Source organism: Protopterus annectens, chromosome 5.part1 (assembly GCF_019279795.1).
Source record: "Protopterus annectens isolate FY-2018-M chromosome 5.part1, PAN1.0, whole genome shotgun sequence".
Taxonomy (NCBI): domain Eukaryota; kingdom Metazoa; phylum Chordata; order Ceratodontiformes; family Protopteridae; genus Protopterus; species Protopterus annectens.
This window is the reverse complement of record NC_056736.1, coordinates 4,163,143-4,188,932: the sequence shown is the minus strand read 5'-3', so window position 1 is coordinate 4,188,932 and position 25,790 is coordinate 4,163,143. Positions and strand designations below refer to the sequence as shown.

Below are 25,790 nucleotides of genomic sequence, written 5' to 3'. Positions count from 1 at the left end.
TGGGAGTCAAGGGCACCTGCCAGTAGCCCTTGGTCAGATCAATAGTGGTCAGATACTTATCTCCACCCAACTGCTCTAAGGCTTCATATGTCCTAGGCATGGAGTAAGCATCTGACTCAGCGTGACTATTTAGTTTCCTGTAGTCCACACAGAACCTGCTGCTGCCATCTTTCATTGGTAGCAGCACCACTGGGGAGACCCAGAGACTTCTGGACTCCTGGATTGCCTCCAGTTCCAACATTTCCTCTATCTCCTCCTCAGAGTCTGTCCATCTCTCTCAGGCACCCTGTAAAGGGCCTGCTTGGCAGGCCTTTGGGGTCTGGTATGGACATGGTGCTACACCAGGTGGGTGCACCCAGGTTTCCCAGTGAGCATGCCCCCAGACTCCTGTAACACTGCTTGGATTTCTTGAACCTTGATAGGGGATAGCCGCTGGGACATTGCTACCCCTTCCACTGAGGTATCAGTCTGAGCCTCCCTGAGAAGATCAGTCACCAGATCCCCCTCAGACTCCTCCTGCCATCCACTGCAAATACTCAGCATAAGGGTTTCATCAGCATAAGGGTTTTATCATGTTAACATGGTACAGTTTGTGCCCCTGCCTCCTGCCTAGCAGTTATACTATGTAGTTAACATCACTGACCTTCCTTACTGCTTTGAAAGGTCGCTCCCAAGCTGCTTTTGGCTTATTGTGTCTGACAGGAATGAGAACCATCACCTGCTGCCCCACAACATACTCTCTGGTTTGAGCATTCCTGTCATACTAAAACTTTTTCTGCTGCTGGGCTCCTGCCAGATTCTCCTGGGCCAGGTCCATGAGCTCCCTGAGCCTTGTCCTGAGGTTTAGGACATGTACCACAACAGACTCCTTGTGGGATTCACACTCATCCTCCTACTCATCATGAATCAAATGTAAAGGTCCCCTTACCTTATGCCCATACAGTAAATCAAAGGGTGAAAAACCAGTGGATTTATGGGGTATGTCTCTGCAAGGAAACAGCATATGGGGAAAATATTTTTTCACTCTCATTTAAACTGGTCTGCAAATGCCCATAGCATGATCTTTAGTGTAGAGTTTAGCCTCTCCACAAGACTATTAGTTTGGAGATGGTAGGGAGTGTTTTTTAAGTGCTTCACCCCACAGTGCTTCCACAGACAAGCCAGCAGATCTGACATGAAATTGGCACCACTGTCAGTCAGGATTTCTCTTGGGAAACCTACCCTGCTGAAAATCTTTAGCAAAGTATTTGCCACCTTTTGTACCTCAATGGAGGACAGACACTGCCTCAGGATATTGAGTAGCATAATCTACTACCATGAGGATATACTTCTTCCCTGTGGACCTTGGGGTACTCGGAGGCCACACCATTATCCATAGTTACCCTATGAAATGGCTCAACAATCACAGGCAAAGGCATCAAAGCAACTTTGACCTTGTCTCCTCTCTTGCCTAATTTTTGGCACTGCTCCAAGGTCTTGCAGTACCCTGTTACATCCATTCCAATCTTGGGCCAATAAAAGTTCTGCATAATACATCTCTTGGTACACTTTATGCCCATATGACCTGCAAAAGCAATGTCATGGGCTATGGCTAGAAATGGCATACAGTAGACTCTAGGCACTACCAACTGCTTTATTACCTCACCCTCTAGCCCTCCGCCAGCGTTCCACTCTCTGTACAGTAACATTTTGTTCCAGTATACAGATTCACCCTTTCCTTGAGAATCAGGTTCCTCCCTAGTTACCTCACTGAAGTCTCTTAGTGTACAGTCTGAGAGCTAAGCCTGTCTCAGCTCTACTTTTGTCACTCTTCACAGCTCCCCTTCCACAGGAAGTCTGGTATCCTCTGGCAGCAGTGCCTCACTGTCAGCCTGGGTACTACCACTCACCTCTTCCCTTGTAGTCACTCTGTCCAAGGGAACATCAGTATTGACCAGCAGCTGTGGCTCACTTTCAGGCTCACTGCCACAGGGTAGCTCCCTCCCTAAAATAGCCACATTACCAGCCCTGGCTTCAGGTATGAAGTCTGTCTGGGTCTCCCCCACGCTACCAGACCCACATGCCTATCTGCAAGCCTGTCTGCATGTAACCGAATGCACACAAGGTACTGCATTATCAAAATCATTCCCCATCAGGACATCTGCAGGGATATCCTCAAACATACCTACTTCCTTGCTTCTTTTTCACCCTCCCAGTCAAGGGGAACTCTGGCCAAAGGCATTTGGAATGAGGTCCTTCCTAGAGTTGACTGGAGTAGACTGCCCAAGCAAGTACTGTTCCTCTTTAATCACTGCAGGCTTCACAATGGTTATGTCAGAGGCTGTATCTCTCTCAGCAGTGGCCTGTTTTCCATACACTAAGAAAGGATATAAACTCTTGTGATAGTTTGGTACCCCTGTTGTCTCCAGACTACTTACCACTGGCATACTGTTATTCCCACTTGCTGGCTCCCCCACCTTTTGCTCCCCACCTTGCCTCCATAGACATCTATATGTACATGGTTCGACTGGTTACAATTAAAACATGTAACTCTTGATCCTGGCCATGTACCTGAACTAGTGGCTTCCATTGTTAGTGGTGGACTCTGTTGGGGCAGTTTAGACTGCTCAACATGGGTTTCCTTATATCCATGTGCAGCCTTGGGTTATCCATTTCCTGTGCAGTGATGACCCTTTCTTCCCCAGCTCATCTGCAGAGTTTCACTCTTGGTCTGCCAGCCCTGCTCCCTCACTCACACACCTATGAAAATAAGTGTTATCTGAGCAATTTAATCACGCACACTTTCATCTGCCTTGCATCTATGCTCACAAAACTTTTTTTCTGTAAGCTTCAGGTGTTAAAAAATGTTTATTTGAATGTTTTAAGTTAACTGTATCATAGTTTAAGGAATCAGTATCAGACAGTTTAGAAACAGCAGTTACAGCTTTATCATGGAATAAGGAGGTCAGAGCCCTTGATCAACATTATACTGTTTACATTCCCTTTCAAATATATAAATAAAACTATTAAAATTACCACCCTCTGTAAATTGTGGAAGAAATTTACTGACCTTTATTGCTTCTGATGTTCTGCTATTCCATTCCCCATTACTGCCATGACACTAGTGAAGAGTCAGCATCTCCCTCTCATGTTGATGGTACTTCTCATTTACTTCAGCCTCCAAACTCCACGGTACCCCTGCTGATTTTAATTCCAAACATTCGGACTCCAATTCAAGTCTCTAACTCCAGACAGATTTTTTAAGTCCTCTGGGGAAAAAGTGAACTGCCCCATTTCTGAGGGCTGCTAATTCCCATCACCAGACTGGCTATCCTCCTGGATGCTGGTCTGAGCTGTGACTAAGGCTGAAATAATTTCTTCTTTCATCAGGTTGGCATGCACCAGTCCTTTGGCTTCACACACCTTGGCCGACTGGTTCTTTGTCAGCTTGCCATAATCTTCTACTGACATATTTGCCTGCTCTCCCTGACTACTAAACGAACAAAAAAAAAATAAAAACTGTTGCAATATGAAATTCTGAATGTACACCATGTGGCTGCTGAGAGAATGCACACCTTTACTGACAACTGCTTACAGGCTACAGAATTTCAATATCCACACCACTGCTCACCAATATGTGATGCTCACCACGGCTTTGTTTAACAACAGTAACCCCCTGGCTATTTTGTGCATAAATGGGTGTGGCCAGACAGACTGACATGCCAAATGGCCATGATATTCTATGCAAATGATGCATGACTAATGTGTCATGTAGGTTTACTTCACTGTCCACATGAGTATTCATCGAGGAAGCAGTACAATTATCTATTGTATATAGAGTTTTTTGTTTTTTCAGGGGGGCTATGTCTGCCCCCCCAAAAAAATTATATACACCACTCTGCGATTGCACTACATTGAGGAAAAGGGTTACTCGTATCTATGCATCATGTCACCATCAGCTGTGCACAAACATCATTTGCATACATCACGGCTTTCCATTTTGCTACTGTTCAGTGTAGTTCTGAGAGATGACATTTTTTCTCCTGTTCATGTGGTTTACAGATCCTGCTATACTTGTTATACTTCAAGGAAATAACTGTTGTTTGTGGATGAAATACTGTTGTCTTTCACAATCATGATGCTACGTATCCATCAGCGGGTCAGTAGAGAGTTTAATTTTACTACAATACAAGTTGTACACATTTTCCTTTTCCTTTCATTTTTAAAATGTATTTCCTTGTAGTATGGTATGCACCTTACATCATTATTAAAGAGAATACCATTTAACCCAAACAACTGTTATTTCTTGGGTATTATAACAAGTTTGCGGGATCTGTACACCACATGCTTAGAATGCCGGCTGAATATTCATGTGGACGAAGAATACATCAACATGAGTATTTGTAGACTTTCATACATGTAACCTGGTGCTGGGTGTTGGGCGGGCCTTGCTACTGCACACCCGGGGGTTACTGTTGTAAAACAAAGTCCCCAACTACTGCTCACCAGTATGTGATGCCCACCACTGCAAGCAATATTTGATGTCTCCATGCTTGGCCAGTAATCAAGGAGCCAAAATCCTCACTACTGAAACTGGAGAGGGATGTTCACTTGGAATACAAATGGATATACTCAGTATTTCCAGAGCCAGACCTCACTACATCATGCACAATTTTCCTTAAGAGCACGCAAGGCACACACTCAGCCCAGGGTCTGGGTGTCTCTATTTGTCTTCCTCCAGGTCCCCATTAAGACTCCCCACTGGTACAGATGCGGAGTTAAGTCCTCAGCCAAGTCCTCCAGCACTCTCTCTGTGAAACCAGTACTTTGTTTCCCTGCTCCAAGTAGCTGACACACACACTGAGATTTGATTTGCACATGCACAAACACATCTGGGAAAGGTTGGCACAGGTTTACTAGCTATGTTCCTTTCTGCCCAGACTATAAGATAGTTATCACTGCCACCAAATACTACAAAACCAGCTACCTAAGGTTCTTGCAAGGGTACCCAATTATACTGAGTGAAATTAATATTAATACAAATGGTAATGTTGACCAAATAGCCAGGCTTTTAGGAGTGGCCAGAGGTATCACCAAATAATTATGTGCAAATACTCTCAAAGCTTAAATAAAAAGACCAGCCACAATGAAACGTTTAAATATATTTAATAATAAATAATAAAACAACATGAAAATACCAAATATCTATTTACTGTAAACAGCAGAGTTTCAGTCACAGAAAATATTAAAAATAACACAGATGGAAAGTTTCACACAATTATAAAAAAATAGTACTTCTAATCTAACAATATTTTCCTGACTAATCTAAAAAGAATTACTGTTCCCTAGTAAAGTTACTTACTACTGCAAGGCAAGATGACATAGTGAGGGTCTTTCTAGTCAGGTCCAAAGACAGAATGCTGAGAGCAATTTCCTACTAATATCTAAATATTATTTCAGAGTTGATTACACAATGACATCACATATGGTCATCTGACTGTTTCCCACACTCACCAATACTAGAAGCTGATAGGATTTTAGCACCTACATGTTACCATGCATACAGATAGAATTTTACTCAGATGTGGGGCAGCTGCTGTCAGTCAAAAAAGCATAAAACCATTTCACTCTTCCTACAGGACCTGCAACCTGTTCTCTAGCACAGACACTGCATCTCTGTCTCCTTTCAAAACTGTGGAATAATATCTTTATGGCTTAACCCACAAAGTAATTTAATTTCAAGAATATTTTGCAAAGTCAGGTGGATTAAGATTAACCTCTTTGCTTCCAGTATATGCTGTTACAATGTATACATTTAAACAGTTACAATAATGCATGTACATTTCTTTTCTGTCCAGCAGGAAGCACTGTTGAAATATTTTAACACAAGCAACTTTTAAAATATATTTTTAAACACAAGCATCTGTACAAATGAGTTTGATACACAAATGACAGATAAGTCTTTACAAAATTCCAGCTAACTGTGCTGGCATACATTATACATCCAGTGTCCACTTCTGGCATGACTGCCAGTACCTCCTATCACACATATCACCACTACTGCAAAGTATTTTTAGGAAATCTTTACATGGAGCATCAGCTGGATGACAGAGAATACTACTAACTTGTAAAAGTAATGATGTAAAAGTTCAGTATAAACAATGAATATTCATGTACACTGCTGATATGCTGAGCAGAACCTACATAAATAAATATCTTTGTTTGAAGAAAACCTGGAAATGCTATGAGTCATGTTTTAAATATGAGTTACAGCTGAAAATTGCAATAATTTGAAGCCACTTAAGAGATAATACAGAAATGCAGTTGCTGTAAAAACCAATAATGTCTGGTTGGCTGAATAAATTTTATCACCACGTATGTGAATTGAGCCATACTATACACTCAGAGGAATTATCCCCAAAGCTGGATCATGGTCAAATGGGGCCCTAGGCAGAGTAATGGATTGGGCCCCCCCCCCATACACAGCCTCCCCACAGCCATTTCAGTGTCTCATTACTTGGCTATTTCTCCCCAATTACCATAAACACTGTTCAAACCTCTCAGTGTGTGCATAGTGTTTTCCGCTTTACTTTTACAACAATTGCAGATATTTGGATTTTATTTAAAACTTTTATATCAAATTTTATAGCACAAATGTTGATGACATTTGGTAAACGAACAATACAGTCTCACAATGAAAACAGATTTAGCATTAAAACCTCCACCCTTGAAACCCACATTCATTGAAATGGCATTGAAACCCACATTCAAAGAAAATGCATCTGCCTAGCGGCAGATAAAGTTTACCTTTGGGCTGTTTAAGTCATATGCCTTTTGTGCATATTTTAGGACCATGTAAACATGCATGAGTTCTTTGATTCACCTTCTTGTTTGTATTAAATTGCATTCCTTGTATAATACAGCACCACTTTTTATAGCGTGTTTTAAATTTATAGTTTTGAAAATTTTTCCAGTAAGCAATGAAACAAAATGTATGTACCAATAATGCAAAACTGTCCAGTTCAGAACATTCCAAACATAAAAAGCCATGCAAACATTTGTCATTACAATCCACCAATATCAGTCAATATGCAAAATCTCAGAAGAAGTAAAAGTCATCTGAATAATTCCGCATTAAACAGATCTGTAACTAATGAAAAGGCTGCTGCTAGCAAAACTCTTTATATTTCAGAGTTTCGTCTACAAATTCAGTACCTGCTGCCCTTGAAGAATAAAATGCCTATGTTACATTAAAAATGGTAATCTGGTAACATTGCAGTAGGGAATGGATGGCAAACTGATAACAGGTTCATACATAGACATGTAATCCAAAGGAAGACATACTCAGAACTGCAGCACCCTAGCTCCCTTAAAGTACAACACAGTATCAGCAATCCATCTACATGCTGTGGGAGTAGAACCCACAGCCTTCTGCATCAAAAGCAAGTATGTTACTTGTTGTGCCACTAACAATGCTTTTCAGTGGTATAACACAATAGTGATACCAGTTACTATCCAAAACAGTTGCAAATTGTAAACAGACTTGGCATGAGCAGCAGTACACTTTTCTTTCTTTGAAGCTCATAATTCCTTGAAAAATGCATCTGAAACTCAATTCCTTGAAAATGCACTTAAAAACTTAATTTTTAGCAGCTTGGTAGTTAGGGCTCAGGCTCATTTCCTGTAACTAACGTACAGGATTTGATCCTGAGCAAATTACTGCTGCCGCTTGTTATCCCCAAGTAGGGCATTTCACATACACATGCACACTTCTCCCCCTTACTTGTACTTGTCAGTCCATGGTCCACAGCACAGGAACCTCTTCTTGTATTCAAATTTTGTGCATACAGAATGTACAGTTTTGTACCTACCATAAATGTAGATGTTCGAGTGCTAATACAGCTGCAATCATAACAGATGGGTTCTCCTGCCGTCAGGCGGGTCCTCGGTCAGCCGAATTCAAAAGTCTAGGTCCGGTGTCGGTTGTCGTCGCTTCTTCCCTGACGTCAGAGCGACAGGGGTATAAAAGAACCAGCCGACGCCATGTTCTTCAGTTTTTCTTGCCCCAAATGTCAGGTGCCCCCAGAAGGAAGGCAATACATAAAATTATGAAGTAATGCAATGCAATATAATCAAAAAACAGTAGTTGCAAGAAAATACACCATAAAAGAATACCCCTAGAGGGGAAGGAGGGAGGGAAACCAGGACTGCAGCTGTATTAGCACTCGAACATCTACATTTATGGTAGGTACAAAACTGTACTATGTTCATCGTGCATACAGCTGCAGTCATAACAGATGGGAAGAATCCCAAAGCTAAGAAAGGGGTGGTAGGCACTAGGTGGAACTAGGAGGAGCCAAAATGCCCTGCAAGACTGCAGTGGCAAAGCCTGCTCTGGATTTGGAGTATAATGGTAGGTTGTAGTGTTTGGAGAAGGTATGCACAGAACTCCAAGTGGCTGCTTCCAAGATATCCTTGGTAGGAACTCCTCTGAGGAAGGCTGCAGAGGTGGCTGTGGCCCTGGTGGAGTGAGTTCTAATGCCTGTAGGAACAGTTTTGCCATGAAAGGTATAGCAAAAGCGTATGCAGTGGGCTATCCATTTTGAGATTGTCTGCTTGGAAATTGGCTTTCCTGGGGCTCCTACCGCATAGGCCACAAAGAGCTGTTCTGATTTTCTGAAAGGCTTTGTTCTGTCCAAATAATAATGCAGTTGCCTGTGGATGTCCAAGGAATGTAGTAATCTCTCCCCTTTGTTTTGAGGATTGGGATAAAAAGTAGGTAAATGTATGGCGTGATTTAAAGCTACCCTGGATACCACTTTAGGCATAAAGGAAGGGTTGGTTCGTAATGAAACTCTGTCCTGATGGAAGATGATAAAAGGCTGGACAGCCATGAGGGCCTGTAGTTGTGAAACTCTATGAGCTGAAGTGATAGCCAGAAGGAAAGCTGTTTTCCAGGACAAATATTGCAAATCTGATGAAGCAGCTGGCTCAAAAGGAGGCAAAGTCAGTTTTTCCAGAATGAAATTTAGATCCCAAGCAGGTATTGGTTGTTTCCTTGGAGGTCTTAAATTCTTAGCCCCTCTGAGGAACTGTCTTACAAGAGGGTGAGAGAATAAAGGAGGATCAGTGTTGTATTCTGCAGAAATGGATGAGGCATGGATTTTGATGGAGGAGAACGAAAGTCCACTGCTTAGTAGTTCAGCCAAATATTGTAGTATTTGAGGTAAATTCAGTGTTCCAGGGTTCTGGCCCTTTTTCTCATTCCAGACACAAAAACGTTTCCATTTTGCGGAGTAAGCTTTTCTAGTTGATGGCCTTCTGGCCTACAAAATGACATCCTGCACCTCCTTGGGGAGTAGGGCCTGCTGTGATGCTAAGGAATCTTCTATGCGGCTAGATTGAGTGTTTTTAGCTGACTGTGAAGAGTTTTGAAGCTGTGCCGAGTCAGAAGAAGAGGCATTAGAGGCAGGGCCCATGGAGGGGAATGAGTCAGGCTCCTCAGGAGTGGGTACCAGTGTTGCCTTGGCCAGTCCGGAGCAATGAGGATCATCTTTGGTCTGTCTGCTCTGGTCTTCAATAGGACTTTGGGCAGCAGAGGAAGAGGAGGGAAGGCATAAACTGTCATTGATGTCCAGCTGAAAGAGAGAGCGTCCACTCTCCAGGTCTTTGGGTGGAAGGTCCTCGAGCAGAATTTTGTCAATTGATGATTTTTGTGGGAGGCAAAGAGATCTATGTCTGGCCTTCCCCATTCTTGGATTATTTCTGTAAAAACTTTTGGATGCAACATCCATTCGTGTGGATCTGTCATATTCCTGCTTAGGTTGTCTGCCAGCGTGTTTTCCTTGCCTGGCAAGTACTGTGCTTGTAGTTCCATTTGTAAGTCCATGGTCATGTTCCAAAGTGATACGGCCAGTCTGCATAGGGGATAGGAATGTGTTCCTCCCTGCTTGTTTATGTACCACATAACTGTGGTGTTGTCCGTTCTTATCAATAGTTGACCTGGTTGTAGAAGGTCCTTGAAAGCTATAATAGCATTTATTACTGCTAGCATTTTTTTTTGATTGATGTGAAGGTGCTTTACTTTTTGGGACCATTTGCCCTGAATGCACCGGTCTGTCATGTGCGCCCCCCAGGCGTAATCTGAGGCGTCTGTTGTGATGACTTGATTTGCTTGAGGCTTGCTGAATGGAAGACCTGTGTTTGCTTGACATGCTTGAGCCCACCACAGAAATTCCTTTTGCAGACATCGAAGTAGTGGTATTATTGTTTCCAAACTGTGGCTGTGTTGAGACCATAGGTTTTTTAGGTACCATTGTAGTTTTCTCATATGCAGCTTTGCACATGGGATTATCAAGATGCAAGACGCCATGAATCCCAGAGCCTGCAGGATTTTCCTTGCAGTCAGCCTGGTGCAGTTTGCCAGTGTTTTAAAGTATTGAATTAGTTGCCCCTGCTTCTCTGGCGTGAGGTAGGCCATCTGGGTGTTTGTGTCCAAATTGGCACCCAGGAAAATTATATTTCAAGAGGGTATTAGCCTTGATTTCTCTTTGTTGACTGTGTATCCCAGAGAGTTTAATAACATTATTACATAAGCCAGATGTTTCAGAAGAATGTGCTTGCTGTCTGCTTGGATCAGGCAGTCATCCAAATAAGGGTATATTTGTATCCCTTGAAGTCTGCAGTAGGCAATTACTGATGCCAGGCATTTCGCGAATACTCTGGGCGCAGTAGATAAGCCAAAGGGCAATGCAGAGAATTGATAATGGGTTGAACCTGCAAGAAATCTGAGGTATCTTCTGCAATTTTGTCTGATTGGGACATGCAGGTATGCCTCCTTGAGGTCCAATGTTACCAGCCAAGACTCCTTGCCCAGCATGGGAAGAAGTTGCTGTAGAGTGAGCATCTTGAATTTTGGTATGAGTAGGAATGTGTTTAGGATGGAAAGATCCAAAATAGATCTCCAATCTTTTCCCTTCCTTGGCACCAGAAATAGCCTGGAATAAAAACCTTGACCTTGTTCGTGTGTAGGTACCTCTTGAATAGCTTTCATGTTTATAAGATCTGAAATTTGCTTTTGTGTCTCTGTCCATTGATTGTGTGGCAGTTTTGGCATGCCTCTCATTTTTGGAAGGGTATGAATGTGGAATTTGTAGCCTCTGTTTATAATGTCCAGGATCCATTTGTCCTTTGTGACAACATGCCAATTTTTTGAGAATAGTGCCAGCTTTCCTCCTAAGGGGACTGCCATTTGAGACCTGGTTGGCCTGCCCAAGGGGAAAGTCATTGGGTTTGCTTTCTGAAAGATTGTGAGTTGTCCTCACCACCTCTTGGTGTAGGAGCTTGCCATTGTCTGCCTCTGTACGATCCTTGTGGTTGTCCTCTGCCCCTCGGGCACCTGTATCTGCTTCTTTGGGGTCTGTCCGTGGCAGGAAAGGACCAGTTTTTGGAAGGCTAATTTCTACTAAAACGTGGTGGTTGAACCTGCAGAAATTCTTTCACAGTTTGCATTGATTTAGCTTTTTCCTCCATTTTTCATAATACTTCCTCAGCATTTGCCCCAAATAGTACATCCTTTTGAAGAGGGGCGTCTAGTAATTTAGCTTTGACATGATCAGGCAAGGTTTGTTCCTTGAGCCAAGCATACCTGCGTATGACTGAGCCTGTAACAGCAGCTCTACATGAGGCCTCTAGAGCATCAAAACCACATTGTAAGGTATGTTTACCCACTTGTTCTGCACTATGCATCAAATCCTGCAACTCCTTCAAGTTTGGTCGTTCAGGTTGTGACATTTTACTTTTCAATTGAGATAACAGAAACTGTTGGTATTTTAGCATATGAAACTGGCAGTTTAAGGATCTCATGGTTAAGGTAGCTGAGGTATATACCTTTTTTCCCCACCTTTCTAAGGATCTGGAATCTCTCTTGGAAGGCAATGGATTTTTGGTAATGGAAGCCTTAACTCCCTTGGGTCCCTGTGAGATGGTTTCTAGGTCAGCAGCATGGCTTTTGTAAAGAAATTGGTGTGAGTCAGGAACCCTGTAGTACCTGTCAGGCTTAACTGGAGCTGGAGGTAGAGAGTCCGGGTTAAGGCAGGCCTCCGAGTAAACATCATCTAGGATGTCCAAGACAGGAGGTATAGCCAGAGGCCTGTGCTGGGATAACAAAAGAAATTCCCTGAGCCTTTTCTTGGAATCTGAATAATCCTGGCCTTCCCAGTGGAAGTGTTCCCTTAAGGTATGCAAAGTTTCCCCAAATGAGAAATCCTCAGGGGGGGATACAGAAGGAATAGACTCCTCTGCATCAGAGTCTTCAAAAGGGGAGTAAGCCTGTTCCTGATCATCAGAGTGTTCTGAAATAATGGATCCCTGATCAGAGGAGGGGAATCTTCCTCCACTCTGGGCCTTTTGTCCGGAGGTGGCTGAGAACCTCTGATTAGAGTAATTAAATCCTCAGCCATTTTAAGCATCTGTCTCTTAGGCATGAGGCCTGGAGATGGGCCCTGTGTAACTGGTCTCTTAGGGTGCATGGTTGCTTTAGACTTGGTGAAAGCCTTGATGGAGAAAGAAGAGGAAGGTCTGAAGACACCTTGAGTGGAGGTGGACCTGTCCATATTCTGTGTTTCAACGCCAAGAGTGGCTTCGGTATCTGTGGTCGGTGTGTGGGCCGAGGAGCCTGCGACTTCTGGTACAGGAGACACCGCCAAAGATGTGTCGTCAGTAGTCAGGGGCTGCGTAGGCGCCTCACTGAGAACCGGACCACGTGTAGTCGGCTTTGGCGTGGTGTCGGTAGAGGTCGCGGACCTCGAGTGTCGGTCCTTGTCTTTGCATTTTTTAGACAAAACCAGTGTCGGAGTATCCGACGACATGGTATAGTTAAAAGCTTTCCCAAAAAAATGCTGGGCGAACTCCGCCCGACGCTTAATAGTGCGTTTGTTGAATGTAGCACAACAGTGACAGGCCGAGACGTCGTGGTCTGGGCCTAAACAAGGTATACAGAGGGAATGGAAATCCTTATGCGGTATTTGCTTCCCACAAGAAATACAATTATTAACTTTGTCTGACATCGGTCTGAGGCAAGAAAAGTTTCCCCAATGGGGTACTTAGCTTTTAGAAGACTTCGGTTTTCCAAATTTTTCATAATCTCAGGAGCTGGCCGACCGGCACTTGCGAACTGCTTCTGCTTCGGGCACCGTGAGGCAAGAAAGACTGAAGAACATGGCGTCGGCTGGTTCTTTTATACCCCTGTCGCTCTGACGTCAGGGAAGAAGCGATGACAACCGACGCCGGACCTAGACTTTGGAATTCGGCCGACCGAGGACCCGCCTGACGGCAGGAGAACCCATCTGTTATGACTGCAGCTGTATGCACGATGAACATCATGGAAAGGACGATGTAAACAGTTCTGTGTGATGATCATGTATATTTATTTATTATTTATTTAACATTTGTTTACCGAGAAAATACAACTTGGAAGGAACCCAATTTTCAGGGGAGGCCTGGGGAGAAATGCTCCAGACACATGTCTTTGTAACATGGGAGAAAACCAGAGCATCCAGAGGAAACCCACACGAATGTAGGGAGGACATGCAGACTCCAAGCAAGAATCGAACTGGAGAACCTCTTGCTGTGAGGCGACAATGCTACTGCAGCACCACTGTGCCCGACAGGTGTGTATGACTGGATGCAAAGGGTATTCTTAAAGAAGACTGCCCTTAAAAAATAATATATATATTTTTTTAATTAAAAACTAATCCTCCAGGCAGTAGTGTCCCTCTCAGCCAGAGGGAACCCATCCTAGCCAGTGGGCTCTAGTGCTGGATCCGGCTCTGATTAGCCCACTGATGAAGTTAACCAAAGACGTTTCTCTGCAGTCAAGCAGCTTCCTTATTTTTGCGTTGGGAAACCAATGAACACTATTAAACAGCATTAAATGTTGGATTTTATGGAACTTTCTATGGACTATTTGGGTCATTATTGAATACTCAGTTCATGGTGCACTCTTCAGTTATTATTGTCTTTATTTTGCTTATGACAGAGAAATCAAATGCTCTTGAGTGTATATATGTATATGAATCACATTCAGCAATGCTAAAGTATAAAAAGAGAGCCAGATGTATCATTTATTGGCCCAACATGATGGTACAAATAGAAAAGATTGTACAAAACTGTAATCTCTGTGACATATGGGAACTGTGTGACATTTCCATAATTTATAGGCGCCAAAATCTGATAGAGGTCCATTAGATTCCAACACTGCTGCAGCTAAAAGTGACAAATGACTTCCTCCAAAACAATAACTTCAGTTGTTTCTCTTTGTTGATTATTACCATAAATATTTGGATGCTAGTCAACAAAAATATACAACAGCCATGTTAGTGATTAAAGTGCTCAAATCAAAATAAACAAGGCAAATAACAGCATAGTAAGTCATATCAGGCTATGATCCGCAGTTGTCTAAGAACCAAAGGAACTTTTCCACTTGTCTTCATAAGAAAATGTGTTTTATTCCAAAAAACATTTGAGCACTTTCATCCAACACCAACAAATGGACTTTATCAAAACTTTTAAAAAAAATCTCAATGTCAGTTTAAAAACTGACTTAGCCAAGTGATCAATGGTAGCCAAACAAAATCACAAGTAAAATTAGCATGCACAAAAACTTAGCGATAAAACACTTAATATTTTGTATGTACCATTGTATACACATACACCTACCTATGTTAAATATTACAAAGATTTAAGTTTCAAGACTGGAAATATAGAAACATTTTCACTGACTCCTGGAAACTTTCTGGCATTAAGTCTAAGTTGCCACAATTATTCTTCTCATTTGAGTCTGCATTTCTACAGACCTCCCCTTTTAGAGATATTACTTTTGCTAATAACAAAGAACACAGATTTATTGTAATTTTGGCAAATAAGAGAATGCCTAAATAGTGCACTGACTGACATTCCCTTTCTTACTATCTGTGACATGATCATGTTTTCTGAACATAATATGCATCACATGAAAAGCATTGTGAAAGGTATATTACTGCTCTAGTGCTGAGGCTACATCTACCAGGGCAAGGGATTGTCCTCTGATAGATTTTAACTGAGACATTTGTATTGTCAGTAATATAGCTACATTGTCTGCACATCCAACATTTGGACATTTTTTTCCATTGTGAGTGATAAAAATCTTATGAAACATTACAAGTGAATGCTTTCATTCATATGGAAGACTTCTTCAAACCTTAAACTGAAACGACATGCTAATGTTTTTCTTTAAGCTCGAATTCTAACTGGAAATAACTTAGAAATTAGAAATTATATGTTCTACTTTAATCAATCAATGAGTTTTCAGTATGCTTGCTGCCTTTCACTGTGACAAATACTAAATCAAAGCCACATCCCTTGAACTTCCCATAAATCCATCTCTCTCCTCTCCTTTGTCTACCCACTTCACCCACTTCCATGCCCATTATGTGACATCACAGGTACATTAGTGGGAGGCAGAATGCTTTCTTTTCTCAGCCTTGAACATAGGTTCACAGATTCATACATCATGTAAAAAAAAACTCTCATTCTGCTATCTGTTGCTAAACAGAGCACTAGAGTCTGTACAGTATTTACACAAAAAAATAACACCACTCAAGGAGTGTAAGAACACGTAACCAAAGAATATATTCTTTGGTTACTGTACAGTATTTGCTGGACTTACATTCTGATTTGTGGATAGCCCAGAACAAATGGATAGGTGGCAACCCTGGTTTTCACTTGACTAGACCAATCTTTAAGTCTGTTTTTTTTTTCTGTTAAAAAAAATCTGATCAGTACTGTTGATGACAGCTAATATTTAAACAGGCCCTGTTTTGAACACCCTACTTTTAAAGTAACCGAGAGCAATCTAGATGGTATGGTTTGTAAAGGATTATTTTACAGTTGTTTTGTTATTTTCATGATGTACCTACTGGGATCTAATATAAACTATATAAACATGTACTGTGGTCCAAGAGGTGCTACATTCTTAATGGAAGTTTTGAGTTTATGTTAAGTCACCTTATAGGAGGGCATTAACATTAGTGGTGGAATTTTGAGATTCAGGAATCTCATAACTGATGTTCTACAATTTATTAATGAGTTATGGCAAGCATCTAGTGTTATTTGCCCCTGGAGTTCCTTCTTTTCTGTGGTAGCAGTGCTGGGGTGCATGACTTACAGTATATGTGTTTGAGTAGGCCATTCTACTGATGTAGCATTTTTATTGCACACAGATATTCACATTTTTTATTAGCAGGTTCCTGTATATTTTGCGCACACAGAAGTGTTTGCACTAAGCCTTCTGATACACATTGACACTACACGTTTGACAGACACTTCTTGATCTGGAAAGGTATACATTCCTGTTTGTGGTAATGTAAAACATGTAAAGGCTGATAGTATATTCACTGTTTTCTACACAGTATGTCTGTCACACTTATCATAAATAGCAGATGGGTCAATTAATGACAATTGTTTGGAGTGAAAAGAACTCCTTATTTATGCTAGGTACATTACTTCCAGTAAGTGCTCTTACTTTGGCTTATGTTTAATTCACCTAGTAACTCTAGTTTCATAGTGACGGGTTTTCATGTCAAGGGTGACAGGGTAATGGCTGCTACCTTAGGTTACTGGGGTGGGCAGTAAACAGATGCATGATGAATGACTAACAAAATGTTCCCAGGCTCATTGTGGGATGGGTAGCCTCTGATGCTTTGATTAAACTTCCCAATTTGATACCTAGGACAGAGAAATGTTATCTTCAACATGGTGAGAGGTATGGAAGGCCTATGGAGGATAGGATTGCTGGAACATAAATGTAGCTTATAAGAAGAGGAGGAAGTAATGAGCTTTGAGGATAACTGTAGGTAAGAAGGATTGTGCATGGATTTTAAGACATGAGCCAAGAAAAGTATGTACAGCCATTTCTAGATGGGGATCCATTTAACTCTGGATAGGGTGGCCAATGGTGCTCACAGGGATAGGGATGTGGGTGGAAGGTGAATTAACAATTAAAGTTGCACACTATTTGTAGATTTTTCTAAGACAAACAGGCTAGGAGGGGACTCTGTTTCTCGTGTAGGCATTGGAGGATGCCTTTGCTTGTGACAGTCCTGGCTTCTGATCTGATGTGAAGAATCAATAAATGCAGTTGATTATGTTAATGGTCTGTTAAATTTTTGTTTTGACATGTGCTACATGTGATTTTTTTTATGGATAGGATATGATGATATAAAGCAAAACAAAATACACTCCATTGTGCGACTATGACTAGATGGGTTGGGGCTCATGACAGTTTGTTTGTCTTATCATCTTTTCCCGGTTAGGGGTCGCCACAGCGGAACTCTGGTCCGCTAATGATTGGCAGTAGATTTTTTTATGGTGCCAAGTTGCCAGCCCGACGCTCAACCTTCAGCGAAGGCACGCCCATTCACGCATGTCTTTCGGAGGCCACTCAACTGCGGGGAGGACATACAGACTTCCACACAGAAGGCACTCCAGCCGAGAATCAAACGGGAGAACTTCTTGCTGTGAGGCGACAACGCTACTGCTGTACCACCGCGGCTATTCAGTATGTGGTTAAATTGATCAATTAATTTACCAAAGAAAGTGACAGTAAGAGATATTTCTAGCTAGGTCCCAGAAGCCTGCCTTGCAGCAGATGTTGTTTTCCTCAGAACAGTTCAGGCAACGAGTATTAGTAAAAGAATTAGAAAAGCAGCCTTGCTTTACACAAGAAAAGATCAAACAAAATAAAGCACTCCGTTCCTCTGCGTGGTTCAGAACAGGGAGGCTGCTTACTTGTGACTGCACAAAGCTAACCCATCAATGACAATGATTGCATGAAAGGTTCACAAACAATGATGGGTCCCAGAAGCCTCTGCTTCATAACAGGTGGAGCTTTCCACAGTATAATTATGGGCAAAACAACATTACGTAAAAGAATAACAAAATCAGTCTTCCTGAAACAAAGTAACCTCAAATGCTATATATAACATTCAAATGCTGTATATAACATACCTGCAAATTTATTTATTTATTTTATTTATTATTTATTTTACATTTGTTAACCGGGATGGTCCGACTGGATACATGTCCTTTTTCAGCGGAGGCCCGGGGAGAAAAGCTCCAACAGAGTTACATTGATAATTAGGTACAGTAAATGAGCTGAAAGAACTTAACAAAAACATAGGCTATTTACATACAAGTACAAGACTGCCATTACTATTTCTGAGATTACTACAAATGTAACATTAATAACATATTAGCAAGGACGATAGGCAGTATAATGACATAGAGTTAGACAGGATACACATTTCTTTATCACAGTATACAAAGTACTTATCATCTTAGCTAGTTGTTTATGTTTTAGTTAATGGCACAGAGCTATTCTGGGTTTGAGCAAGGACATAGCCAGTGTGACTTGAAGTGGAGTTTTAGACTATTTTTGAATTGACTTAGAGAAGTTGCAAGCGTGATGTTATTTGGGAGAGAGTTCCATATTTTACCAGTGGTGTTGGCAAATAGCGCGTCACCACTTAGGTTGAGAGATTTAGTTGTTTGGATAAGGAGTCTGTTTGCTGAGCGAAGGCAGCTTAGATTGGAGTAGGGAGTCATTAAGTTTTTTAGTGCTGGGGTATTCTCAGGTTGTTTAAGGATTTTGAAGGCCTCTATGAGTTGGGACTGGTGAAGAAGGTGTGGGAATTCTATCCATCCAAGCTTTTTCAGGTTAGTACAGTGGTGTGTTCTGTAGGGTAGGCCTGTAACGAACCTGGCAATGTGATTATAGCAGGATGAGAGCTTGGCCAGATCAGATTTGTTAAGGTGAGTGAGGACAGGAGAGGCATATAGTAGTGTAGAGAGAAGGTGTGAACGGGCTGTGGCTGTCCTGGCATTCGGGGTAAGGAAGGCTTTAATTCTATATAGGGTCCCAAGTTTCTTGTTGACTGACTTAATGGCTTGGTTGATATGTATATCAAATCTGAGTTTATTGTCAATGTTTACTCCTAATAGCTTTGTATAGGTGTCTGGGGAGATGATGGTCCCATTATTGGATTTTATAGTGAAGTTTTCAGTCGGAGATCTATTGGTTGGGTAGAAGAGAAGTAACTTGGTTTTGTTTGGATTTAAGATCAGGAGATGGTTGGCAAGCCAGTTTTCGACTTTGGTGAAGCTATGTTGGGTGGTAGTTAGTAGATTTGCAAGAGAGGCATTGGAACATATTATAGTTGAGTCATCTGCATATTGAATGCAGGTGGCTTCAGGGATGACTGTTTGGATGTCGTTTATGAAGACTGAAAAGAGGAGAGGTCCTAATATGGAACCTTGAGGAACTCCTATGGTATTTGGTAGTAGGCAGGAGAGCTTGTTTTGCCACATTACTGCTTGTTGTCTCCCAGTGAGGTAAGCTTGAAACCAGTCAAGGGCTGGAGTATCTAGATACAAGGTTTTTAAAGTATATAGAAGTAACTGATGGTTTACCATATCGAAGGCTTTCGATAGGTCCAGGAAGAGAGCGGAGGATATTTTTTTATTCGGTTAAGATTAATGTTTTCAGTAAAAGAGAGGAGGGCAGTGGTTGTACTATGATGGGGTCTGAATCCATGTTGAGAGTCTGTGAGTAGTTTATTTTGGGTTAGATAGAGCATTAGTTGGTTGTGCATGCACTTTTCCATAATTTTGGCAAGTGGTTGATAGTATGGCTATAGGTCTATAGTTGGATAGTTCTGTGGATGAACCTCCTTTGTGGAGTGGAATAACATAGGATATTTTCCAAATTGAGGGGATTGAGGCCTCAGTTATGGTTCTGTTAATTAGGATTGAGATAGGGTAGGCTACGACATCTGCAGCAATTTGCAGGTATTCAGCCGGCAGAAGATCAGCTGAAAGGGTGGTTGGCTTCAGTTTTTTCAAAAGGGATCTGATAAAGGATGTGGACACTGGCTGGAAGTTAAAAGAGAGTGGTGAGTCGGGTATAGTGTTTATAGAAGTGTGGGGAGGAGAAAGTTGTTCAAATTCAAATTAAAAAGCAGATATATACAAATTTATATATATATATATATATATATATATATATATATACATATATATATATATATATATATATATATATATATATATATATATATATATATATATATAAGATGTTTGTAGACTTGTCTTCATAGGTGATCTACACATGTATAACTTATGATTTATTACAAGGATTCAGTCAGCTGCCTCTGAAAAGCAGGCCCAGCCTGCTATATACACTCTGATTTTGAAAATATTAAAACTTAGATATTGCACTGATTTGAAAGGAAAACTACTCCCTACAGGAATGTTATAGAAGAAAGATCCTTCTCCAGGTCAGGGCCTGTCTGTGGAACAACCTGGCAAAGTAAATAAAAAACAAATGTTAAAGGCTTTCCAAACATCATTGAAAGAACGCCTCCATAAACCAGCCAGATGCATGAACTGCTGAAAGTGCCCAATACATTTAAATTATACAGCTTGTATATAGTAGTTTCATAATTTGCTGTTTGTTAACATTGATGTGTATTATATTTTATACTTTACAATTTTTACTGGTGTCAATGCAATGCATGGGCTGCCAGTGGTAATCATCACCAAAATATGCTGTTTAAAACTGGCAGTATTTAGATCTGATTTATAGACATGTAAATTAGATGATAATGAGGTCTTCTCCTTGTGACTAAACATGCCTCTGAATTGCATTTCCATGTTCACATAAACTACAACTTTTGACCACTGCTGTTTACACAAGTTCAGTGATTTTCTTCTGAATCCCAGCCCAAGTTTTTCTTTTTATTTTGTTACTTAATTATGCATTATCTATACTATCATATATGATTTCTTATTGCTTTTTCTTATATTGAGATGTATTTCCATATATTGTAATTAATTATTTTCATCACTACTGGTTAGTTTTCTCATCCATACCACAGTGATGCATAAACTGCAAACAAAGGAAATTTTGAGTTGATGGTGCGGCTTTTTCATAGTATTAGATTTTTAATATCCATCAACCATTCTATAAAAAATCAAGGAATGCTTTTCACATACAATGACAATTACTTCTAATGTTCATTTTTAACTTTGTACTGTCTTTTGGTCACTTTGTGTTTGCAAGTAGGTCCTTTGGCCATAACTTTCCTGCCTGGTAATCAAATCAAATTAATAAATAAATAACAAATTAAAAATAAGTTCAGATTTAGTGTGGAAATGAATGGTATGGAAACTAAATGAAAGTGTGAGCATCATCATGTAGAAAGCAGGATTTGTGTATGTCATCATCATGTAGACAGCAGGACATGTGTATGTCATCATCATGTAGACATCAGGCCATATGTCATCATGTAGACAGCAGGACAGGTGTATGCCATCATCATGTAGATAGCAGGACACGTGTATGCCATCATCATGTAGACAGCATGACCTGTGTATGTCATCATTATGTAGATAGCAGGACATGTGTATGCAATCATCATGTAGATAGCAGGACACGTTTTTGCCATCATCATGTAGACAGCAGGACATGTATATGTCACCATCATGTAGACAGCAGGACACGTGTATGCTATCATCATGTAGACAGCAGGACACATGTATGCTATCATCATGTAGACAGCAGGAGACATGTATGTCATCATCATGTAGACAGCAGGAGACGTGTATATCATCATGTAGACAGCAGGACACGTGTATGCTATCATCATGTAGACAGCAGGACATGTGTATGCCATCATCATGTAGACAGCAGGAGACGTGTATGTCATCATCATGTAGACAGCAGGACACGTGTATGCTATCATTATGTAGATAGCAGGACACGTGTATGCCATCATCATGTAGACAGCAGGACACGTGTATGTCATCATGTAGACAGCAGGACACATGTATTCTATCATCATGTACACAGCAGGACACATGCATGCCATCATCATGTAGACAGCAGGAGACATGTATGTCATCATAATGTAGATAGCAGGACACATGTATGCCATCATCATGCAGACAGCAGGACATGTGTATGTCATCATCATGTAGACAGCAGGACATGTGTATGCCACCCATAATCCTACTGCTTCCTAAATGGCAAAAACTGTATGAAAGGGAAGGTGCTGCATGTACATGCACAGTACATTCCTAAGGTTTCACCAGAAACTGCAGTGTTACTGTAATGTAGTTTTCTTTTGGCTTTTCCCGGTTAGGGGTCGCCACAGCGGAACTCAGGTCTGCTAATGATTGGCAGTAGGTTTTTATGGTGCTGAGGTGCCAGCCCGACACCCAACCTTCAACGAAGGCACACCCATTCATGCATGTCTTTCGAATGCCACTCGACCGCAGGGAGGACATGCAGACTCCACACAGAAGGCGCTCCAGCCGAGAATCGAAAGGGAGAACCTCTTGCTGTGAGGCGACAACGCCACCGCTGTGGCTTCGAGTTTAATATTGCAAGGACATTATCTAAACAAGGTAGGAAATGTCTATTTTTAAAACAATATGATTACATAACAGCATTGTATTGTGCTAGGGTATGGGTAATGCAGGTTTTCCACGATTTGTTGTGTTTAGTCTCTTAGGTGTCATTCTCTTGCAAAAAGTACACCTCCCATGGGTAATCTCTCTATTACCCATAGCCCAGCATGATATATCACTTAACAATGAACTCTTATTAGCAGCATCCTAGCAAGGTGCTCATGGCTCATCTGCAAGTCATTGGTGGGTTTTCTGCTGAGGTGTTTTATTTCTAAAACTGAATATCACAGTAAGTTTCATCACATTGTATTGTACAAGCCAGCATAGCATTTTTGGCTTTTATTACCCATTTTGTGAGTGTGTAGAGGGTGGAATATTTCACATTATGTTTTTTTTTTTCAGGGATTTTAGCTTACTATTTAAAACATTCATCTTTCAGAAAACAGTGAACCATAACATAGTGATACACAGACTCATAGGTAAAGCTGTACTCACATCACCTCAGCTGACTCAGCTCAACACAGAGTAGTGGCTTTACTCCTAGAGCATCCCAAAATGCCAATCACCTCTCATTGCATTAGAGACTGAGCCAACCAACCATGTGAAGAAATCTCATTTTTGTAACTTTTATTCAACTATCTTTATTTTTTGTTCAAAATTCTGTTCCCTGATCATGCTTTTTCTTGCTTTTATATGGGTCACATTCAAAATGATAAGTTGTTTTTTTGTATTATCTTTTGGATAATTATGAAATGAAGGAGAACTCAAGTTATATTTCTTATAAGTCTATAGGAAGAAGCCTCTGTTTATATCCTGTTCCACATTTATCTACTCTGTTTCCTTCCCGGTCTCATTTGACTATCACGAAAGTATGCAAAGTATTGTATAAATACACATTTTTGATCCTGGCAATTTTCAGATGAAAAATATAATACAGTGAAAAACAGTACAGTGGGAGAAAAGGAAATGTGATACTTTCTAAAGAACATTCACATGCACATGGTAACTATTTTTATTTTTATTATTTATTTTACATTTGTTGACCGGGCTAGTCCAACTGGATTTATGTCCATTTTCAGTGGAGGCCCGGGGAGAAAAGCTCCAAACTATCCATCCAACTAATATACCAGCTGGGTATTTCATTCACAGACCTGTTACCAAAAATGTACCATACAAAAAAAAATCACTATACAAAGCCTAATCAAAGAAAAACAGTGTGCATTACCATGGGGTTGAGTGCAGACCAGTGGAAAACCAGTGTTGACCTGATAATGAGCCTTGTCCCATTATTTTCTCAGACAGAAAGACATTACAAAACTAACCTGGTCCAAGTCATTTCGTAGTGCAATTTTGCTGGTTACAAGTTCATGAGCCAAGTCATCGTTCTCTTGTTCCAGATGCATGCTGGCCTCCTGAAGCCTTCGGTTTTCCTTCTATGTAGTGACAGAGACAGAAACATTGCTTTGAGGTTAGAAAAATAAAATCCAGTTTTATTAGATTCATATCATCTAGAAAACAGTCCAGTCTATAGTACTGCATAATTTTTGCTTTATTGGAAATGGAAAAAAAGCTAACTAGACATTAGCACAGAAATGGCTCATCAGTGAACATATCACAAGGAAATACAAATCAGAGCAATAATTCTTCTCTTGACAGCTGTCAGATGATGCAGTGAAAGGACACAGATGTAGATTTCATGTTCATGATTTTATACAGGTCATATTTAGAAATGTGTAGTTTTACTGTATTATGGTTTTCACAATAAAATCTGATACATGTTGTTACAACATGCCATAAAGATTGGAATATTAATAAAAGTAGTAGTAATAGGATTCCTACTGGTGATTTTGAGGACTGAAATTGGATGACCCAAAATTTCAACAGAAATTTCTTATTTGTCCCTTTCATCAGAATGCAGTGACTTCAGAGGCAGTATGCTTAGAAACCTGGGGATACATCAGAAACCAGCACAACTACAAAAAAATCACTTCACTATTCTTCCTTTTCAAAACTTTGACATGACATAGTTATTTCATTTATTTACTTCTTCTTTGTTGACCAGGTTAGTCCTCTTTTCTGGGAAGAAACCAAGGTGGTATTTATACTACTAGAGGAATTGTGAACCAAGGTGGTATTTATACTGCTAGAGGAAGTGTGGCCACAGCATGTGATCATGAAAATTTAAAAAAGCATAGATCTGAAGTAGTTACTTCATTTGATCTGCAACCTGTGGGGATTCGGATCCGACCTCGGATCCGAGCCGGCAGCTTTCCAAGCTTCAAGATCCGAGCTCCTACCTCCTCCCCCTACCCATAATCCCATGCTACCAACCACATTACCCCAGATCGTTTTTTGCCGCGGCTAAAGACGGTTGCTTCTCTGTGAAGAGCTCCTAGCATTTGGTGAGATTGTTCCTTTTTTCTATTCAATCTTTAAAAAATTTCTATTTAAACTGGTGTGTGTGTGTTGTTTTAATCAAACCTATCCTTGTTTAAAAAAAAAAAAAAAAAAGAACTCTCTTAGTTTTAAATAGTCTCTCCCCCTCCCCCCTTTAGTGTTTGGGTGTGTGTGTGAGAGGATAATGGCTGAATACAAAGATATTTTTTCGAAGTGTACTGAGTGTGGCCACAAGCTTTCCCCTGCTGATGGCCACACTCAGTGCATTTTGTGTCTGGGGGCAGTACATTTGTCGGAGGCCTGCCAAATCTGTGCGGCCTTCAACCCTCGGGCACTCAGGGACAGGAATAACAAGCTGATCCTGGCGGGAAAACTCCCTCAGGAGTCGGCTTCTTCTTCCTCTCCCAGCCGGACCCAAGCTACTTCTGTAGCTTCGGCGCCGGCCACTCCGGTAGCTGTACCCGGGACTCAACCTCCCTTATCCGGTACTAGCTCTGTGGAGTCTGGGTCTTCTTCTCATAAGGAGAAGAAAAAGCATAAAGAGAGGGAAAGTCATTCTACTAAAGGACGGGCCGAGTCTCATCCCTCGGCTCCGCCTGAGAAGTTGCTTAAGTCCCCTGAGAGGGTCTCCGGATCCTTGTCCTCTCGGCTCCATTCTCCTTCTTTTTCTCCGGAGCCGGAGGAGGAGGATAGGTCTCCCTCGAGGTCTTCGAGGCGGCCTTCCCTGCCTGCCTCTACTACCTCTTCGCGGTCCACTAGAAGCATCTCCGAGGAAGACATGGATCGGATGATGCGAAGATTTTTGCGGACCCAGATGCAGATGGGGATGCTCTTGTGCTCTTGCTCCCCCCCCCCCTTTGGGAGGGACGGTGGCCCCCATCTTTGCCCCGATCGCTCCTTCTCCAACC

The 25,790-nt window shown here is 41.2% G+C and overlaps 1 protein-coding gene across 1 annotated transcript in view; it reads right to left on the bottom strand.

The window, feature by feature from the left end:
- LOC122803659 (rab GTPase-activating protein 1-like) overlaps positions 1-25,790 on the bottom strand; it is an 834,818-nt gene that overhangs the window by 314,492 nt on the left and 494,536 nt on the right. Inside the window, exon 5 of the mRNA XM_044073438.1 lies at positions 23,808-23,918. Within this exon, the coding sequence (XP_043929373.1) occupies positions 23,808-23,918 (111 nt within the window). The remainder of the gene's footprint in view (positions 1-23,807; positions 23,919-25,790) is intronic.